The following is a 20,228-nucleotide window of genomic DNA, read 5'->3' as shown; positions in this document are numbered from 1 at the left end:
CTTGGGTAGCCCAGAATATGTAGGCAATGTCTACTGCAACCTAATTTTTTAAATTAAAATTCATTCTGTGCAGTGTCAGGACGATGACTGGTAGGTAACCCATCTCATTTAAAAAAAATGACCCCGCCCCACCCACGTGTAAAGAAAAATAATGCCCCACATGCCATATCACCTACTGTTCAATACCGGAAGAACTGTTACTTGTGTCAATGACTAAATACCGATTTCCTACACTAAGCTTCCTGACTCCCCCTCCTAACTCTGCACTCTTTCGTGCTCATGTTCTGCCGGACCTCATTCTGTGAGGCGTGAGGCTTTTACAATCAGGCCTTTTATTAGTTGTGTGGGGACCCGAGCGGCCCGGGAGAAAAGGCCCCCCCTAGAGAAAGGCCAAAGGACTAGGAACCGCCAGGAGCGCTTCTGAATCCCAGCAGCCGTGGGCAGCTTCTCCCCGGCGGGATGCCGGACGACCCTACGGGAACCTGAGACCTGACTGGAAAGGGGCCTGAGAGGAAGGCGTGTGGGACCTGCCTTCGCGCCTCTCAAAAAAATCCAAATTCCAAGGCAAGGTCAAGAGAAGCCGTACCAACCAGGGGGCCGGAGACGGAGTCAAGGTCTCCCAGCTCCCACGAAAGCCCTGCGGGGCACGCGCTTTCCAGGCGGTCAAGTCAGCTGACCCCTCCCCGAGCAAAGGCCCAGGGAACAGGGAGCCCCGAGTGCCTCCGCACCCAAGTGCAGGCCCTCAGTCAGAAAGCCCCTGACCCCGGCCCAGTGTGCAGTTACACCGAGAAGCTGAAGGAGCCCCGGTCACTCACCCTGCAGCCACTGCGTGCTGTGAAGCCATCTCCAACTGGCTCCGCCGCCCGCGGACCACCCAGCAGCCCCCTTAACAAGCCCCAGGCCTCGCCGGCCGCCGAAGCCCAGGAGACAGCGCAGCATCCGCACGTCACTGCCTAGCCTCCAGGAGGCCGCCATCTTCCAGGCCTTTTCACGGGCTGCCCGCAGCACAGCCTGATCGCTCTGTCATCAAGCCCTCCCTAGGCCCCGCCTCTCACCCGGTTAGCCACGCCCCCTAAGCGCCAGTCGGGCCTTTGGGGCTCATTAAAGCCTCCTAGCCCCGCCTCCAACCTCCTTGGCCCCGCCTCCCAGCCTGGCGGCTCCGCTCTCCAGGCAGCGAGGCCCTCCCAGGCCCGCCCTTCTCCTGGAACGCCCCGCCCCTGAGCTGTCCTTAGCTCCGCCTGATTGTATTTAAGGTCTCTCCAGGCGGACCCCCGGGAGCAAAGCGTGCGAATATTGAGGGCCGCTGCCCCCCCGTCCGTGCCATGTCTGGCTGTCCCACTGCACAGGGAGACTGTGGCTTGCGGCGATGCGGTGCGCAGGTAGGAGCGGGGCCGCCGGTGCCCTTTATTCCGAGGAGGCCAGGCGCTGGGGGGACGTGGCAGAGGCTTCCCGGGGGGCTGCGGCGCAGTCCCCGCGCGACCCCCGCGCAGCGCAGCCTACGCTCCCGCATGGCGGCGGGAAGGCCCGCTTTCCTGCGGCCGGACCTGGGCGCCAACGGTTAAAAAAAGGAAAAACAACGGAAGAGGGCGTTTGGTGTCTTAAATGTGTGTTTTAAAGCAACTTACCGTTATCAGGACGACGGGCCAGTCAAGGGAACGAGCGGCGCTGGAGCGGCCCTGGAGCCGAGTCGGAGCTTCCCGGCTCCCCTGTGCGCCCCGGCGACCGGCCCCGTGCGCAAAGCCCGCCCTAGGGAAGCGCGCGCCTGGCCGGAGCTGCGCTGCAGGAGCCAGCACCTTCCCTCCCAGCAGTCTTCCTGCCTCAATTTAGATTGATTATGGGGTGATCACAGAACGATTCTTCCTTAAGCTGAAGTCAAAGGGAAACCCACCCTGGGGCTGCATAGGCTTTTCATTTCCTTATACACGCCAACAATTTTATGGAGCACCTACGTGCCCATGGATACAGTGATGATTAAGGCAAATGGCCTAGGGTCTAGAGGAATACTAGACAATTTCAGTGCAGTGTGAGAAGCCTTGCTTATGAGGCAGAGAGAAAATTAGCCCCCTTATTCCCATCCCATTCTTTCTTAGGGCTGAAGGTCCCAATTAAAAAGTAATAACCAGCTGGAGATTTCATGAAATACTTGTGGGGGAGGAGGAAGTTTTCCTCTACCCTTCCAGGTTCTTCTGGCTGCTCTATTAAGTCAACATGAGACAGATTAATAAGAGAAAATAACCAAATTTAATGACATAGTACATAAGGGAACCCCGTATACACAAGAGAGCCAGAGACCCCTACATACATGGGCGGTTCAGAGACAGAAAGGTAAAGTGCACGTGATTTTCTGAGCACAGGTAAGGTGCCTTGGAGCTTCTGAGTGGAGAGGAAGGTCATTCTTAGAATGGTAAGAAGAGCAGATGCTAAGTAATTAGAAGTTTGCCCCGCCTTTTAGATAGGTCATGAAAAGTTATTTCAGGTAATACTGTAACTCTTATGGGCAAGGCCCCAAATTTAAATTCTTTAAGGGAGTGGTAGTTTCTCCTGAGTCTGCAGGTTCACGATTGCCTTCCACTCAAAATAATTCACATGTCAAAGTGACACATCTTGGGGGGGCCTGTTCTGAACCCCTTCAGTGTCTCTACAAGTATTATGATGCCCTACTGCTAGCCCCTGAGCATCTCAAGCAGGCCTCTGGGGAGCTTCCTTTCACATTCCCATAAGTGGCTATCCCAAAACCTCACCATCTACCCTCATCCTCTGCCCCAGGCCCGTTTCATAGATATCCTTGCCTCCAAAATCTCCAAGAAAATGGAAGCTATTAGGTGTGAACTTTTCAACTTCAATTTCTTCCTCTTTCCACTACATTATAATGTAAAAGCTTAAGGACTAGGCATCTAGAATCACATTGCCTGGATTCAAATGTTGCTTCTCTACTGGAGTGGTCTTGAACAAATTAATCTTTCTTAGTAAAATACAGTTATTGTAAGGATTAAGTAAAGTCCATATAAAGTCCCTGTAGAATAGTGCCTGGCACAAAATAAGCACTCAAAAAATGGTAGCTATTCTTGATATCAATTGTATTATTCCACACAGGGTGGGGCAAAAGTAGGTTTACTTTATAAAACTGCCCCCTTCAGTAAAAGTGGCTGAATGAATGAGAGGGTTCCATAATACCAAAAGAAAGGTATGTAGAGCAAATGTTATTGCACAGAGTCCAAGGAAGAAGGAATCAGATGAAGTGGGTAGGGGGCCAGTTGTAAAGGCTGACAAGCAGGAGTCTGACAGCTAGAGTTGGGATTATTGGAGATCCAGCATGAGCAATAACAGTGCAAAGAAAAAAATGTATTCTTGGCCGGCAAGAAAATGTCTTAGTGATCTTCTGCTGTGTAACAAGTATCCTAAAACTTAAGCTTAAAATGCAAACATTTGTTGTCTCAGTTTTGAGGATTAGGAATCCAGGAGAGTTTAGCTTGAGGTTCTGGCTCATGGTCTCTCATGAGTTGGCAGTCAAGCTGTCAGCTGGAACCACAGTTGATCTCAAGTCTAGACTGCAGCTGGGGTGAGCTTCTAAGCCCACTCATGTTGTTGGCAGGCTCTGTTCCTCACTGATTATTGGCCACAGGCCTCAGTTCTTCACCACGTGGCCTTCTGCATAGGCTGGCTGAGTATCTTGAGCAGCTGGCTTTCCCCACACCAAGTGATCCGAGAGAGAGAGAGACAGACAGACAGAGAGACAGAGAGAGAGAGAGAGCGCGCTCAACCAAGATGGAAGCTATAGTCTTAGAGCCTAATCCCAGAAGTGACATACTACCTCTTCTGCAGCAGTCTGTTGGTCATACAGACCAACCCTAGTACAATGTGGGGAGGAACTATATACCATGGTGTGAACACTAGCAGGTCTTTAAGAGCCATCCTCCTCGTGGTTGACATCCACAACTAGGTTAAATAGAACTAGGAGACATGTAAAAAAGTGAAAGTAAGCAAGCTGGTGAAGGAGAAATTGTTGGCAAAGGGACCAGACAGAAAAAGATAACCTTAATCCTTCCCCAAATATCAGCCTCTGAAAGAATTTTTACTTGACTATTGCAAAATAAGAAAAATAAGGACAGTGAAAAAGTAAATTTCATAAAATTAATTGTATTCAATTTAAAGGATTACCTTTAATTCTGTGATTATCCTTCCTAACTTTTTTATGTTAAAAATGTACTCTTTTAAGGAAGGCCATAGTTATTGTTAAGTATAATTAATGCTATAACTTGGCAACCTTATGTCAGTTCCTAAAATTTAAAAGCAACAAAAACTAGTGGTCTTGAAATTCATTAGCCTGAGAATCACTGATCCAGATTATTAATATAAGGAAATTGATACCCAGAAAGGGTCACTGACTTGCCTTAAGGTCTTCTGATTTCTGGTTAGGCCTTGACTACTGTGAAGAAGAGTTTCTAAGTGTGGCAGAGGGCTTTGAGCGGAGGTGAAGTTGCAGAGAAAACTCATGCACAGAGGAGAATGAAACAGATGTGCAGAAAGCACAAACCCAGGGACAGACAATGCTGACAACTTTGCTGTGTGTGCGTCCAGTCCCTTCCTGAGGCCAGTGTCAGGAAAAATTGTCAAAGACTGAAATGAGCAAACAAGATTGCTAGCTGTCTTGGGTTCTCTTTTAGCTACTTTACAGCCCTGAATTGTAGAATACTGACAGCAGTGCAGATGATGATTGTTCATGGAATTGCAAGTTGTGTTATGGGCATTCAACCTATTGCTGTCTGGTGGATACTGTCCCGTTTTTGTTTTATTTGTAAATCCAGGATTCCCGATTACTTACATGAGCATGTGTTTCTTTTGAATTCTCTTTGGTACCAGTTGTAACATCTTTCTGGTTCCCTCATTAATTGATGGGTTAAGTAATATCTTTGACACATGTTCATTTTATATTTATTTGTATTAGAGTCCCCAGCAAAACCTCTGTCTGAGCAATACAAGCCTCTATTATGCTTTAGACTTTAATGTCTTTTAATACATACAAAATTCTGTACACTGTTAAATGTTTCTCCCTCACTTAAGAGTAGACCCTCTACTGTAAGCAGTTGATTGTATCCATCTTTAGATACATCTTTCAAAATTCTTATTCTAATTGAAAACCAGATGTAACAATAATAGACAAGTAATGTCACTGACACTCACGGGAAAACTAAGTACTAACTAAACCTTTCCTTCCTGTCCATTCTTGTTAAAATATATATATATTCTGATTTTTACTCTGGAAAATTTAAATGACTGCATTTTTACTAAATATGTCTCTGTTGGTTCCCGATGCTAAGTGATTATTCTTTCTGAAGTTGTAATTTTGTGGGTTTGAACGATTGAATGAAACTTCATTAACAACAGCTGCCGTATCACTGTTATTCCTGTAGAACAAAGCTGGCTAATTGCTATAATACCTCAGTACTGGAAAAGACAAAAGGGCAAAGGGAGACCCTTAATAACAGACCATTTTCTATAATGTTTGGAACTTGCTGTGCAAATTGGTGGTTTTAAGGATTGGAGAACTACTGTAGTCTTCTCATTAGCTGTACTTTACTATGTAATTAAAATATCATTTATATCCCTAAAAAAGGAAATAGCAAATTATACAGGGTATGGATAATTTGGCTTGATTTCGTAAGGACTGCTATAAGAAAAACCAACATAGCCTTACTATCAATTTTAATTTAAGAATTTTTAATTCATTAAAATAGGAAAGAAACTAACATTGACTGGGTCACACATTGTGCTGGGTGCTTTATATTCATTAGATCTCATTTTAATCTTCATAATGTTCTCATTTTATGGATCAGTAGACTGAAGCTCTGAAGTCATGTAAGCAAAAAATTGTATAATATGGTTTATGTTCATTAATCCCTAAGCCATATGCTGAATCAGAACTTTAAAAAATTTCAGCGTTCCCATGTTCTTAATTTTACATTTTGAATCTACTCCATCAACTTATCATTCATAACACTTCCCTAAAATACAATGTACATGTCAAATATTAACAGTGAATTTGGAAAAACACCATGATTTCAGAAATCCATTTAAGTAGCCAAAAATTCAGTCTGTTCAATAATAATTTGTTTGGACTCAAAGATATTTTTCCCTTTTACCCAGTGCCAAGATTCATACAGGCAGCTTCCTTGCTGTGCCTTCTGCACAGTGGGTCTATGTTAGCTGAGGGAATAGCTTCTTGGGGTCTCTAGCATACGTAGGGATTTTCTATTAGATGCCCCATTTTGAGCATTCCCTAGGTGTTATCTGTGTCTCTGGTAGCTCACATAGCTATCAAAATTGAAGCTCAAGTTCACCAGAGTTTTGTTCAGTGTTTATCCCAGCATACATGCATGTGTTCCTGTACACGCCTGTCTTCACAGAACTATGATTGTTTCTGAGTGCTTTTTATGTTATTTTCTTGACTTTATAGTTCATAATGAGTATATATTGCTTTTGTAATAAGAGAAAATCATACAGTCACTATGATAAAAAGACAAAGCATCTTTAGAATAAAAAAAATTGAACCACCACGCAGAATATGAACAAAGAGCTATAATAGTGTATTCATATATGTAGGGCCTTAATGAATTGTTTTGTGTAAAGAAATTTGCTAGATGACAAGCATGTTCCTTTCAATACTAGATTTTATTTTATTTTATTTCAGCCATCTCAATGGACACTTTGTAATATACACTGAGCATTTCCCCACTTTGTTCTTGCAGCCTGTTCCAGTATTAGACTGTAGGCCTTATGCTGAATAATTTCAGGTTGCCAAATAATGTAGTAGATCCACTTTCTAAACATTAAAAACAAACTATGTTTTATAATAGTTTTCTCCCTCACAGTACCCTCTGTGTGGCTGATTTTCTTATACTTCCTTAAACTGGCTTCTTACAGAGATAGCAGTAGAATAGTCAATTGATAAAATAATGTCTATTTTTAAAATCATTGTCCTCTTTTTAAGGACAAGGAACATCCAAGACACCTGATCCCAGAGCTTTGCAAACAGTTTTACCATTTGGGCTGGGTCACTGGGACTGGAGGAGGAATTAGCTTGAAGTATGGGTAAGTTTTTGGATGCTTTCATTTCTGGGAATTCTCCGTAGAAGTAGATCATGAGAGCCTAACTACATTATGCCCAAAGAACAACTGATGTGCAGTTTTATGTGATACTGAAGATATTTTATTTCTACTTGGAGAAATAGATATTTGCATAATGGAGTGGAACAAGTATGCTGGAGTTGCAAATAATAATAAAAACCTAAGGACTTGGGTGTACACAGTTTCTAATCTGAATAATTTGGTCCTCAGTCTGTGGAGTACCAGAGGTAAATAACATGCTGCCAGGTATGTTCATGTGTCTGGAATTGCAGAGGTCGACAAGATTTGTTTCAAAGGCTCAGATACATATTTTAAAGTCACTTAAATACAAATTACTAACCATCAAAATCCTGAAAATTACGTTTTATTGAGTCAAAAGAAAGGCAATATGCCTTTCTAAGCACATGTGTCATTTTTGATGGGCATAGCACCTGCTGGTCCATGTTGCTCGGCGGGCAGAACGAGGTACTGAACTAGAAGCAGAAGGAATGAATAGTATTTACTACTTCATTAGATTTATTCAGCATCTTTCCTCCAAGAGGATGAAGCAATAAGTAACTTACGGACAGTGTAAAGAGCTTGTGGAATCTCGTTCTCTCAAGTGTTTTTCCTCCTAAAATGGTTACGATGTTACTCTGTGGAGGCTGAATGTTAAATTCAGTAACTTGATTTATTTCTCTATCCTAACTCACTTTCTTTAATAAAATTGGGTTACTACAATATTTATATGATATTGAGTATATATAGTAATGCCCCCCAAGTAGGCTGCATTTTGAGAGGAATGGAATGTAAAATGTCATCAGGACATTTTGAACAAAAGGGGTTTTATGGCAAGATGATGCCATTGTAATTTCATCTGATTCAAATTACCGAGTAACTCAGGAAATATTCATTGAACTGTGGGAAATGCAGAAGGGGCCTTAGTCAACCACTGTCACAGTTATGTGCGCGGGGATACACTCGGCCTGGGAAGGTCACAGTCCACGTGACGCATGGGATGTCACCCATGCCTCTTTTCTTACCATCAACCCAGCGCTAACATGTCAGGTCAGCATCAGGCAGGCTTTCGGATTATTTTGCCAAAGCTTTTAAGATGACCTGTTTCCAGCAGAGTCCTATGAAAACATTTGTTGTTGTTTTATACATTTAGAAGTTGAGTCCCGGTATTGGGTCCTCCGCTGTATTATTCTAAACATTGCCCTTAACTGCTTTTTATTTGCATATTGTAGTTTGTGTATGTTCAAAGTAGAGCTTTCTACCAAGCTGAGTTAAAATAACCATTTTTAACTGGATCTTTTAAAAAAAGGAAAAGCCACATCAAAAATAGAACGCAGAGAAGGGGTCATTGCAAATCTTAAGGGATTTAAAAAAATAAAGACATAAAAGACTATGTTCTTTCTAGAAGAATTTTACTAATGCATATACTGAATTGTGTGGTCACCCTAAAACACTCACTGGCACCTTTTAAAATTAAATGGCTTTTATAGCACTGTAATCCGTTCACAGGAAAGTTGCCTCATGTGTGAAGTGCTTTTTGCCTTAGATTCTTAACGGGTGAGGAGCTCCCCCTGGAGGTCACAAGTGGAAACAGCCACAGTTTTATGGCTCTGTATTTGGAATCTTAATAAATTTGTGCCTTACATAGGAAAATAAAAATAATAATAATAAAAAGTAATTTGTACTAAAATGTTGAATTTTTCCCCTAATAATTAAATGACTTCATAAGCCCATATCAACTACTTTATTAGCAATATTATTCTCATGTTATTAGTGAAAGTTTGGTTTTCTTTGATGCTTAGAACAAAGAAATTTGGAATGAAAGACAAACCCAATAGATTATGTTTCCAGAACAATACTGACAATAAGCTCTTTGGGAATATAAAATTATTTACTGATTTCAAGGTTTGGCTGATAGTATTCCAGATTATGCTACTGCTGTGTGGTACCAAAAGATGTATATAAAAGACAGCTTAAGACACATATAAGATTTAAATCAGAAGCAGGAAATGGAAGACCAAGAAAATGACAGTAATCAAGGCAACCCTGGGATACTCAACAGCCATTGAGTTTAGGTTGGGTCCCTACCATTCACATTTAGCATTTCCTGTTTTCAGGGCTGTAATATTATATGTCAGAGATGCTAATCCTGTCACATGCTATTAGAATTAAAATTAATAAACCCATATATAGTCAAGTTAATTAAGGCATAGTAAGATTTAAATGACTAGACAGTAAATAGAAATAGGTGTATTACGAACTCTTGGGTTTTGTCCATCTGCTTACCACTTGTGAAAGAGCAGGGAATTTAGAGAAATAAATTCCAAAACTTAATACCTTGAAATTTAAAATGCTTTTTGTTTGTGGCTTAACCAAGTCAACACTTCACTTTTAGTCTTTGGCATATTTCCCTCCTAAAATAAAAGCTCTTGTCATCTTTGTATTTTTATCCAGATATGTCCTTCTTTGTAGGTGTAAATATATTTTTTTCTAAAACCTATTTACCTAATCTTTTAATTACCCAACCTTGATCAAAGTCTAAGCTCATTTCCATTTTACAAAGGCAATACTAAAAACAGATTTGGCGTTCCAAATCACTTGAATAAACAGAATAAATACCCTTGATTTTCCTACTTTGTCGATGGGTTTTATTTACTAGCAGACTGTTTTGTACTTTACTTGGGCCTGTTCCCAGGGCTGCCTAAGTTTCTCCCACATAAGAAGACCTGCAGTTACACTTGCCACTGGAGGTCATTGGACTCCATACCATGTATGACTCTAGAGTTTCTTCTGTGTGACCCATGGACAAAATATTTGTAAAGGGCTCTTTTTAACAGTGAGATTCCCTACCCACCCCCACTGGTTCTAGGGAAATGCCACTCTATGGTTTTCTTAGGCAACAGAGCTCTGAAGCACTGGCTACTTGGTGAAAACAAATGTTTGAATGTTGCTTACTGTGCTTTGGATTTCACCGCCAGGATCAGGTTAGGCGTTTCTTTTCTAGACCTTAATTTACCAGTGGACCATTAAAGGAACTTTCATTTCCTTACACTTTTGTCAGTTTTGAGTCTATAAGTTTACTAGTGACCCCAACTTTGACATCTTGATTCAATACAGGCTCTCATCCTTATTTTCACTATGAAACAGTAGTGAAACAGTTAATTCAGTGTCCTAGTGTCCGTGGCTCAGTGGCAGAAGCTGAAGCATGCGTGTGCTGGCGGTTCTTCTTTTGCATGTGTGTGGCAGCTCTGAACCCTTTGGTGGCCCCTGAAACTGATAAATGAGCCAAAGGATCTTTGTTGAGTGGGGAGAGAATTTAGAGATTTTTTGAAATTAATTTCCAAATCAAATTTGAGAGCACCTTATGCTGAATGGCAGGGTATAACACAACATTCTGTAACGGAGATCTCCAGATGTAGCCTGCCTTTTATATTTGTAACTTCTGTAATTATTTTAGCTCTATTACCCAAATATTTTCATAAGGTAGATATGTTTTTCAAACAGGAAGCATACTGTTTGTTTCACCCAAAAAGTAGCCATGTTAATGATATAATTTAATAAACTGCCCAGCAGAGGTCTCTGAACTTCATGTTTTATAACGAGAGCATTTAAATTGCACGACAGACATCTACTTCTAGTGAGCATATGTTCTCCTGATTGGACTTTAGAATAACTGTATTCCACACATACTAGGACGAATTCAGGTCATTCATGCTTAAAGATTCACGCTAAAGACTTGTGTTTTCAATTTTATTTCTCCTAACCAGGTAAAAGCCTGGTTACCAATGATTTTGCCACATAAAAAGAAATATATATGAAAACGTAGAAGACTAAAGTAACTATCAACATTTTACAGTGTCACCAGCATTGCAAAGGCATTAAAGTATTTGGTATTCTTTCTGTACAGCCTATAGCATTAATTAAATCAAGCCGCAATTTGTACGACTTGATTTATGCAGAACTTTAATGTTTGGACTGCAAGGATACGTCTTTTTGTGTGCAAAAGCAGAACATCAGAGTTCAGTAAATACCAATTTCTGTGTTTTGTGTTACCAGCAATGAAATCTACATTGCTCCTTCAGGAGTGCAGAAGGAACGGATTCAGGTATGGCAAACGGATTCTTCTCAAACCCAAATGTCTTCTCTACTCAACTGCTGTTTTGTGAAGTTGAATTAACTTTAAAAGAAATGTTAGTTTTGAAGAATGGTTATATTGTGATAATTTAAATAACTAATCAACAAACATTTGTTGAGTACCTGTTAAATTTGTTAAGGTGGTGACTAAGTTACCTGCTTGCAACCAGTGTGTTTTGAACTCTCATTCCACCTCTAGAGGGCAACAGTGAGTAGCGCAGTCTTAAGTCTTCTATTCTACCTTTGCAGCATTCTAACACCATCTTTATCAGGCTAGTAGGATAGTCAGGTTGATGGTCTCAAATGAACCAAACTGATTCCTATTTAATAATAGCAAAGCTATTCCAATTTAAAATTACAAAACTTATTTCAAAATTTTGAGAAGACTCATTTGTATTAATGTTAGACTAATACCCAAAATCTATTTAAAACAACCACATAATACTTAACTTTTATCTATGACATAATGCTTCATTAATAAAACATTTGTAATAAACCCTGTAGTTTGTAGTTTATAATAAACCCTGGAAATGAAGGTTACAAGTCAGAAATGTGCATGCAGTACTAGGAAATACCCATGGCTCTACATAATTCCTTAGAACTTTAAGAATAATATACCTTATTGAGATTAACATTTCTGAGGATCAGTGAAGTATCTCAGGATAAGAAAATTTTTATATTTTTCCTCTTATATTATGAAATTGTAACACCCACCTTAGAATAATGGTTTCTTTATATAGCCTCTCTGAAATATAGTTGTGGAATTACAGAGCAAGATTCAGAACCTAAATTGATGAAGTGACAGCAACGTCATTGCATACATGTTAAATATTCCATATCAGCTTTTTCTTCAAATTCTAAAGGAAGATTTTTTTTTTAGTGCTCCTGAGAATATTTTCATTAGTATAAAATATTTTTTCTCAAAATGTGTAAAAATTTTTGAGAAACTATAATTACATGAATATTTTAAATATAAGTTGAATGTGTGTACATAAATATTATCACTTTGCATGTGAGTGTACGTATACTCTATACAGGGGCTGGCAAAAGTAGGCTCACAGTTGTAATACAAATATAATACAATAACTAATACATAATACAAGAATAAACTCTGTTTTGCATACTCATAACTGTAAACTCCCTAAACCCACCTTTGCCCACCCCTGTATGTACAAGAAGGGACATTTCTTTCTTTCTTTTTATAAAAATTTAATTATTTTTATCTTCACCAAGGATTTTTTTTTCATTGATTTTTTTTTTTAGAGTGAGCAGAAGGGAGGAAGGGAGGGTAAGAGAGAGGGAGAGAAACATCAATATGAGTACCATCTTAACTGAGAAGGGACATTTCTAATGATACTATATAAGCCTTTTTTTCTCTTTTGCCCCCCAAAAATAGCCTGAAGACATGTTCGTTTGTAACATCAATGAGCAGGATATAAGCGGACCTCCGCCGTATAAGAATCTAAGGAAAAGCCAGTGTACTCCTCTTTTTATGAACGCTTACACTATGAGAGGTAGGCAGGAATGTATTTGATATAAAGAATATTTGCGAGGCTCGATCCCTGGCAGGGGGCGTGCAGGAGGCAGCCGATCAATGACGACTCTCTCATCGTTGATGTTTCTAGCTCTCTCTCTCCCTCTCCCTTCCTCTCTCTGAAATCAGTAAAGACATATTTAAATATATATGTGTGTGTATGTGTGTGTGTATATATATATTTGCAGAGTAGGCTCCCCTAAATAATGGTAACTGTTGCTGCAGTGAACATTTCTTGGGTCCCTGCTATGTGCAAGAGCTTTCAGTGTGTTGACTCCTCGGTCCTCACATCGGCCTATATGGAAGGTCCATTATTAGTCCATTTTACATAAGAGAGGACAGAGGCTCTGGGAAGATTTTTCCAAAATAAACCGCAGGTGGGTATTGGGGCCAGAATTCCAGCTGAGATCAGCGGGCTCCACTAGACGGTCAGAGTGAGTAAAGATGGTGTCTAAGTCGCACTCCCACTCTTGGCTTACAGTTCTCCGTCTGGAACTTGTGGTAGAAGTAAATCAAATTACAGGGAAGGAGAATCGGCCTTTTCTTCACCTTGGTGGGAGTGCGCCTCTCCTGTGGTCCCTGTGAAACCGGTATCGAGTAAGTCGTCAAGCCGTGTCCTTTCCTGAACACGATCAGTCCATTACATGGACACCGTAAAACCCCTGCCACCCCTTCTGCTGCCAGAGCGTGTCCGCGGTGAAGCTGAACCTGGAGAGTAAGGGTCAGGCGGACCTGGGCTCACATTCAGGTTCTGTCACTGCAGCCTGTGAGCCTTGGACAAGCTTTTTAATTTCTCTGAGCCTCCGCTGATCACTAAATGGTGACCACTGTGGTGACTGTGATGACGCGAAGAGATGACAAATTGAAAGGGAGGTTGCCCGTTGCCTGGCACGTAGGAACCCCCGAGTAAGTGGTGGTAGTATGATTATGATCTCCGTGATTGTCATAGCTGTACTTCAGACCACCTAAAAGATATTTCATGAGCACATGTAAAGCATTATAAATGGTTCTGATGCTGGATAAAGTGTAAATTTTTTTGCTTTCTGACTCCTCTATTAGTATTTCTCTTTTCCTCCCTCCCTCCTACCTTACTATCTACTGCCAACTTATTTCAAGCCTAGGGAAACAAGTCTATATATAAATGTGTGTGCGCATGTATATATGGTTTTTTTTCTTTAAAAGGTATAATTTAGCTTTCACCGCACATGCGACTTTTTCTTCCCCTGCAGGAGCGGGCGCCGTGATTCACACCCACTCTAAAGCTGCGGTCATGGCCACCCTCCTGTTTCCAGGACGGGAGTTTAAAATTACACATCAAGAGATGATAAAAGGAATAAGGAAGTGTACCTCGGGAGGGTGTTATAGGTATTTTTTTTCTACTTTTGCTTAAATAATTTGAAAAGTATTTTTTCTTTTGATAAACAGGCTACTGATTTTTTTAATGCATTTCATGAGATGTTGTGGGGTCTCTGTTAAATCATCCCCCACTTAATGTTATACTTCTAGGTCTGTTCTTAGAGACACAAATCAGATGCCCCCTGCCTCCCCCACTTTGACCACAGCCTTGGTAAATTATTAGCAGCGTGAATAATGAAATGTTTGTCAGCAAAATGGCAAAACCTCGGCTGAGACTTCTGTGGAGATGGAAAGAGTCTGTCCCTGCGTGGAAGCAACGGAGCAAGGTCTCCCCCCCTTCACTGCTGCAGGAAGTTTCAGCCCCCACTAAAGTTTTCACTTCGTTTTTCTTTGGTTTAGTATTTCTAGAATATGTTCGTATTGATAAAAGTTTTATAATTTCCATTAAGTAGACCTCCATATTTTTATCATTTTTCAGTGTGGAAAGTGGCATAGATAGTACAGGACAAAGGCCTGGACAAAGTCAAACCCACCAGCCCACAAAAACGTAACAGCTATTCATCCATTTAGAATATAGTGAGGTGGTGAGACATGTTCTCGGGGCTCGGGTCCGAGCTAAGCATTTCATTTGAATGTACTGGCGTGCTTACTCCCGAGCCTTCACCTTGCTGATTTCCTAAAGGGCCTTGTTTAGAGGAAAAGGGAGCCAGTTTTTCTCAAGTGTTCTTACAGCAGCATCTTACTGCTGCTGCATGTGATAGAAGGTACATGTTTAAACTAGTGTGCCGAGAAATTAATTTGATTTGATTTTAGTTAATATTTATTGTGTGCCTACAGCATTTCTCAGCACTGTGAAATACCTGTTTACAGAAGTTAAATATTTATATTGTGAAAGTGTACATACTAAAGAAAGTATAGTTGCCTTTTCATATCTGGGTCTTGAAGGAAAGGCACTACGTGAGATATCAGCTTCACCAGCGTTTGCTTGCTTTGGTGAAGGGGTAAAAATAAAAGAGCATATGAAAGGGTGGGTAGGGGAGCAGAGCACAACACAGAGCTTTGGGATTTTGTGGGAGGAAAAAAAAACATAAATTTTTTAAAAGATGCCATTTCTTACGTATTGTTACATATACATTTGGAAACATACTGTTTCCGAGTTGAAAGAATATAGACTTTTTTGAGCTGTCCTTTGGGATTCTGTTTGAGCCTGGCTGGGAAATCAGTGGCTCGGTCATTTTTGCAGCTCAGGGGGAGTGAGTGATATTTTATCAGAGTCTGGGGAGGGTCCTGGAGTCCCGTTTTCCAAGAGGGACCAAAGAAGCCTAGATGGAGTAAGAAAGCAGGGTTCTGGTAGTCTCTACTCTATTTCTTAAAGTCCGTCTTGGAAAAAGAACATTTTCAAATACCTAATTCTTAGGGGAAGTTACCATATTTAAGTATAATTACTCTCCCTTTTAGAAGCAGCATGCTTTTATCATGGTAGAGTGAAAGGAACAGTGTTTGATGGTCAAGGACGACCCTGGCTCTGTTCGTCATCTGGCTTGTAAGGATTAGTGTTCCAGCCTTAAAGTGGGTAGCTTGGATTGAATTAGCTTTCAGGTCTTTTTTGCTGTGAAATTATTTTGCCCCTGAAAATGTCTGACTATTCAGTATATGCTAGAGAAAAATATAAGCTTGTGGTTCTCCTGGCTAATATGAGGAAAGATTTGGGACTAGCAAACCATTCCTTCCATATTTAAGAATATTTTATAATTACCTCTACTCAAGTGAAATAATGAGCCCCACTCCATACTGTTAATAATAATGGTTGGCCCAGTTACACATGGCAGCTACTCAGCCTGTACCTGCCCACAGTAGTGATTTCTGATACTGCTTCAGCAGAACTTTTGGGTTAGGTTTAGCCATTACAGAGGCAGTGAAAAAGCAGGTGTTATATTCTCAAGGCAAGAGAAATTCATTTAAAAAGGAAAACATGTCTGAGTTTTGACTGGTTATAAATGACCTCAGGAATAGACTTAAACTTTATAGTAATTAAGTTATTTGATTAAATGTTATTACATGAAAAAAAGGAAAACACATTCTGATTTTGTAACATGGATTTACTGAAACAAGGTGGAATAAATGAGGTTCTTATTTAAGAATGTCCTGAAATATTATCATGCCTTTAATAGTGATCTCCAGAAGTCTCTTGCTATCCCTGTGCCACACACCACCCCTATATTTATTTATTTGTCTCTCTGAGACACTTTGGGTCCTGCAGAGTTAAAGTAAAATGTTTTGTATCATTGAAAAATTCCTACTTACTAAGTAGTTCAATTGTTAATCCTTCCTTCAGCTCTGATTCTGAAATCTATCATTTCCCATCTCCTGTTAAAACTGTTTTGATTGTCTCCACTTCAAGGAAATACTTGTATGATCTTGATAATTTCTTTGTTAGGTTTTGGTATCCTATACAGATTTCTGCCGCTTAGTCTTAGGATTGGAATAATGCCTGCTAAATTCCCAAGGCGCCTTTTGATACAGATGTTTGTGCAAGATACACAGCGTAACGTGCAACATCTTGTTCAGAATTTGGAGTGGCTTCCCAGCTACAAAGAGGATGTCTAACTGGTTGCTTGAAAAAGTTGTAAATTTTACATATGAATACTTTTGTTTTAATGGGGAAAATGGCCTGTTTCATCTTGTAGATATGATGATATGTTGGTGGTACCAATTATTGAGAATACACCGGAGGAGAAAGACCTCAAGGAACGAATGGCTCGTGCGATGAATGAATACCCAGACTCCTGTGCGGTCCTCGTCAGACGTCACGGAGTGTATGTCTGGGGAGAAACGTGGGAGAAGGCTAAGACCATGTAAGTGTGAGCCAGGGAACGTTTGGGACAGGGCACCACACTCTAAATGTGAAAGTACAAGATATGTCTTTGGGTTTCAAATGAAGTGTGATTTTTTTTTTTTATCTGTTATTGGTCAAATTGATTTACATTTAAATAGTTTATTATAATTATTTCTAGATATTTGATTTGCATTGCGTATTTTATTAAAAATATTTCTTGGATGCGCTATTATTTGACAAGGTGCTATGCACTTTGATACAAAGAAGGAGACACAGATCTTGTTCTGGGAGCTTGAGGCTGGAAGGGAGATAAAGCTAATCCAAGTTATATAATGACTTGCTGCATTTATTTCAAAAAGGGGCACATAGTAACAAATTTAAGTTTATATAAGTGGTATACTTTAAGTTCCCTTTTAGATCCTGAGAAGTATATAATATGGTTGCATGGTTCAATATTAATCCCTTCCATGTTTTCACAATGGTATGGGCAAAATAAGAAAAATTTAGCTTGAAATTGAGAAAAATTCCTAACCTTGCTAGGAGCAGGGTCAACTTGATGGAGAGAACTGATTGTTAGGTTTGGAGCATTCTCTTTCGCTAAAGACCCTCATTTCTTTTCTTTTTCTTTTATAGGTGTGAGTGTTACGACTATTTGTTTGATATTGCCGTATCAATGAAGAAAGTAGGGCTGGATCCTACGCAGCTTCCAGTTGGAGAAAATGGGATTATATGAGCCAAATGGAAGTTTATATACAGAGACAAAGCCTATCTTAATTATTACTTAAATGAAACCTGACTGTTCTTTTTAATTAATTGAAAATGTTCATGCTGCCATTAATTTGTCACTAAATACTGCAGACAATCACCCTGAATCTCTCCTGACATTGGATGGTATTTGCTTAAATTCTTGTAATTTTAAATGACAATACAGTAGAATGAAAATTTTGTAATGAATGTTTTTTATTTTTAAAATCCGTAACAGCAAAATATTTCTCTTTAAACTAACTCCACTTTTGTATACACCCCCAGAGAATCCTTCTTATTCTTTAAAGCTGCTGGTGGTAATAGAATGCATTGGGAAATGCCTGCTTAATTATGGAATGAACACTTTCCTGTTTTTGCCAAAACTAGTGGCTAGTTCTCCATATTTTATGTGACTTTACAGTAGCATTACTAGTGATCGATCCCTCCCTCCTGGAAACATTTTCTCTAGGCCTCCACGACACCAGACTGCTGTGGTTTTCTAGGCTTTGGTGGTTCTTTTCTTGAATTTTTCTCCTTTATCAGCCTTTGAAATGTTGGAGGGCCTCAGGGCTGTCTGCCCTTAACCATAATCTTTCTTTATACTTTTTTCCTAGGAAATCTTATGCAGTGCCCTAGTTTTAAATATTACCTATATGCTAACGCCTCGCATCGTTTTATCTCCAGCCCAGACTCACCTCTCCACCTCCTCCTTCTCATCATTTGGATGTCTAACTGGCATCTTACACCTACCGGTACCTCCAATACCTAAAACGATGCTATTGGTCTTTCTTCCATATAAGCCATCAGCCTCCTCTCGCCCCCAAGGATTTTTTGAATGCCGATGCCAAAAACCTCCCTGAGACAGACCTCTGTTTCGCTCACTGTAACTGAAAAATCCTGCCACATTGTAAGCCACTCAGTAAGTTCCTGTTTTCTGGGTTCTTGGTGGAGGTTCTTCCACCAGGGAAACATAGTTTTGGTCACTTCTGCTTAGCCCCATTTTAAAAATGGAGCCAATGAAGGAGACACCGTGGGTGCAAGAGCAGTCATTTAAACTGCGCTGCCGCAGTGTGTCTTCGTGCATATGCCTCTTCACAGAAAATGCAGGAAGGGTTTACACACCTGCGCTAAAGGTGCGGGGAGGTAGCTGGCGAAGCCTATCTGGGCTTCATTTTTTATTCAGAAGAACCTGATGCCTGTGGGGTGAGTGCTGGGAGCCGAGGCCCCCCGGGGAATGCGCGTGAGTTCTGGGAGGGCTCCCTCGGGGTCTGGCGCAGGGTGCCCCGTGCGCACTCGGGGAAGGGGCCCGGCCTTCTTCCCATGCCCTTTGGCTGCTGCTCTCGCAATTATTTCTACTTCTTTAAATAAGGGGAAATGTTATGAATGAAGGATTAAACTGGCAAGAGATCTAGATCAAACACTTTTATGTCATTAAGTGCAGGACATTCCACTCTCAGATTGAATAAGGGATTAACATATTTTAGTCAAGAGCCTGTCATTTGTTTCTCAAATGATTTTAGAGCCATTTGGTCTCACCCAGCTCTTTTTTTAGAGGTACCTGAAAATAACACAGTCCCTCAGAGTATGGCCCAAACAATCAGGCAAGTTCGTAACCTTGAGGGGAGTTCCATCTTAGAGTTCAACGTGCTCAGCTACTTCCCTTTCAGTGAAGAAAAGTGCTGGCTCATCAGCAATTCCAGTGAAGGGGTCAGTGTGAGACTCGTAACATAGATAGCACTTTTCAAGAAGCAATTCAAAGCCTCCCACCACAGTGCTGTAAAACAGGGCTTCGAGAGGGGGCGGTGGGGAGGGAAGGAATTAGATTTTCATTTCACTGATCTGTATCTCTAATCGCAGAATTGTCACATCCAGGATGATGACCACTGAACTAGGTGTCCTTTTGTGATTATAAGTTATAAGCAGTGCTCATCTCTCTCACAGCTCTGTGTGTGCAATTTTATTGTTTGAAAGTACATTTTCTGAAAAATTGACTTAAGGAAAAATAAATATAGTTTTCCTCTATTTACTTCCTCCTGTTTACATTTCTACAAGATTTTTGTTCTTGGACTTTTGGAGGCCAGAGAACAAGCCAGTTTTTATCATAAGTGCTGTATTAATCTCCTCTATGATTGGTCCTGAAACTTTCTGATTTAGAGGTTAAGATAAAGGTTAAGAGGACAAATGAACTTATTCCTGTCCTTAGAACGGCCCCTAGCACAGGCGGGGCATAGTGGTGGTCATCACTGCAGTCTCTCTTGTTTAGGAACCCATGCTCTGCAGTGAGGACCTTTAAATACAGTCCATTACACCAATTCCCATAGTAACCCTTGAAGGTATTATTACCCCCATTTTACAGATGAAGAAAATGAAATTCAGAAGTTATATTACCAAAGTAAAAATTTTACCAGTCTCTGTGAGCCCTCTGCATTTACTTTCCTGCCTGTAGTAACAACTTGATCTCATCAGTATTATCCTAGTTGCTCTTATGGGTGTAAAGAGAGT

The 20,228-nt window shown here is 40.6% G+C and overlaps 2 protein-coding genes across 3 annotated transcripts in view; one reads left to right on the top strand and one right to left on the bottom strand.

Annotated features, from left to right (window-relative positions):
* PDHX (pyruvate dehydrogenase complex component X) overlaps window positions 1–1,758 on the bottom strand; it is a 46,377-nt gene extending 44,619 nt beyond the window's left edge. The window contains exon 1 of one of the 2 annotated variants that reach the window (XM_081153693.1): window positions 1,626–1,758. Coding sequence is in view for 1 of the 2 variants with exons in the window: in XM_081153692.1 (XP_081009818.1) it covers window positions 816–975 (160 nt within the window). In the remaining variant the exon portion in view is untranslated. Of the gene's footprint in view, window positions 1–815; window positions 1,068–1,625 lie in introns of those variants that run through there. The other variant, XM_081153692.1, reaches the window with a different exon arrangement.
* On the top strand, window positions 1,193–19,748 carry APIP (APAF1 interacting protein). The gene is made up of 7 exons (XM_081153694.1): window positions 1,193–1,379; window positions 6,989–7,089; window positions 11,179–11,227; window positions 12,653–12,770; window positions 14,020–14,155; window positions 16,834–17,001; window positions 17,616–19,748. Exons 1-7 carry the CDS (start codon window positions 1,323–1,325, stop codon window positions 17,713–17,715), a joined length of 729 nt encoding a protein of 242 aa, XP_081009820.1. The 5' UTR covers window positions 1,193–1,322; the 3' UTR covers window positions 17,716–19,748.
* The last annotated feature ends 480 nt before the right edge of the window (window positions 19,749–20,228 follow it).

Source organism: Miniopterus schreibersii (genome assembly GCF_964146895.1).
Source record: "Miniopterus schreibersii genome assembly, chromosome: 12".
Classification (NCBI taxonomy): domain Eukaryota; kingdom Metazoa; phylum Chordata; class Mammalia; order Chiroptera; family Miniopteridae; genus Miniopterus; species Miniopterus schreibersii.
This window is presented reverse-complemented; position numbering and strand designations above follow the sequence as displayed.

What these genes read in the sequence shown, in the direction of transcription:
- APIP (XM_081153694.1), top strand. Translation starts at nt 1,323, where the DNA reads ATGTCTGGCTGTCCCACTGCACAGGGAGACTGTGGCTTGCGGCGATGC. An exon ending in GGAATTAGCTTGAAGTATGG is followed by an intron (nt 7,090 to 11,178) that starts GTAAGTTTTTGG and finishes TTGTGTTACCAG; the next exon opens with CAATGAAATCTACATTGCTC. An exon ending in ACCTCGGGAGGGTGTTATAG is followed by an intron (nt 14,156 to 16,833) that starts GTATTTTTTTTC and finishes TTCATCTTGTAG; the next exon opens with ATATGATGATATGTTGGTGG.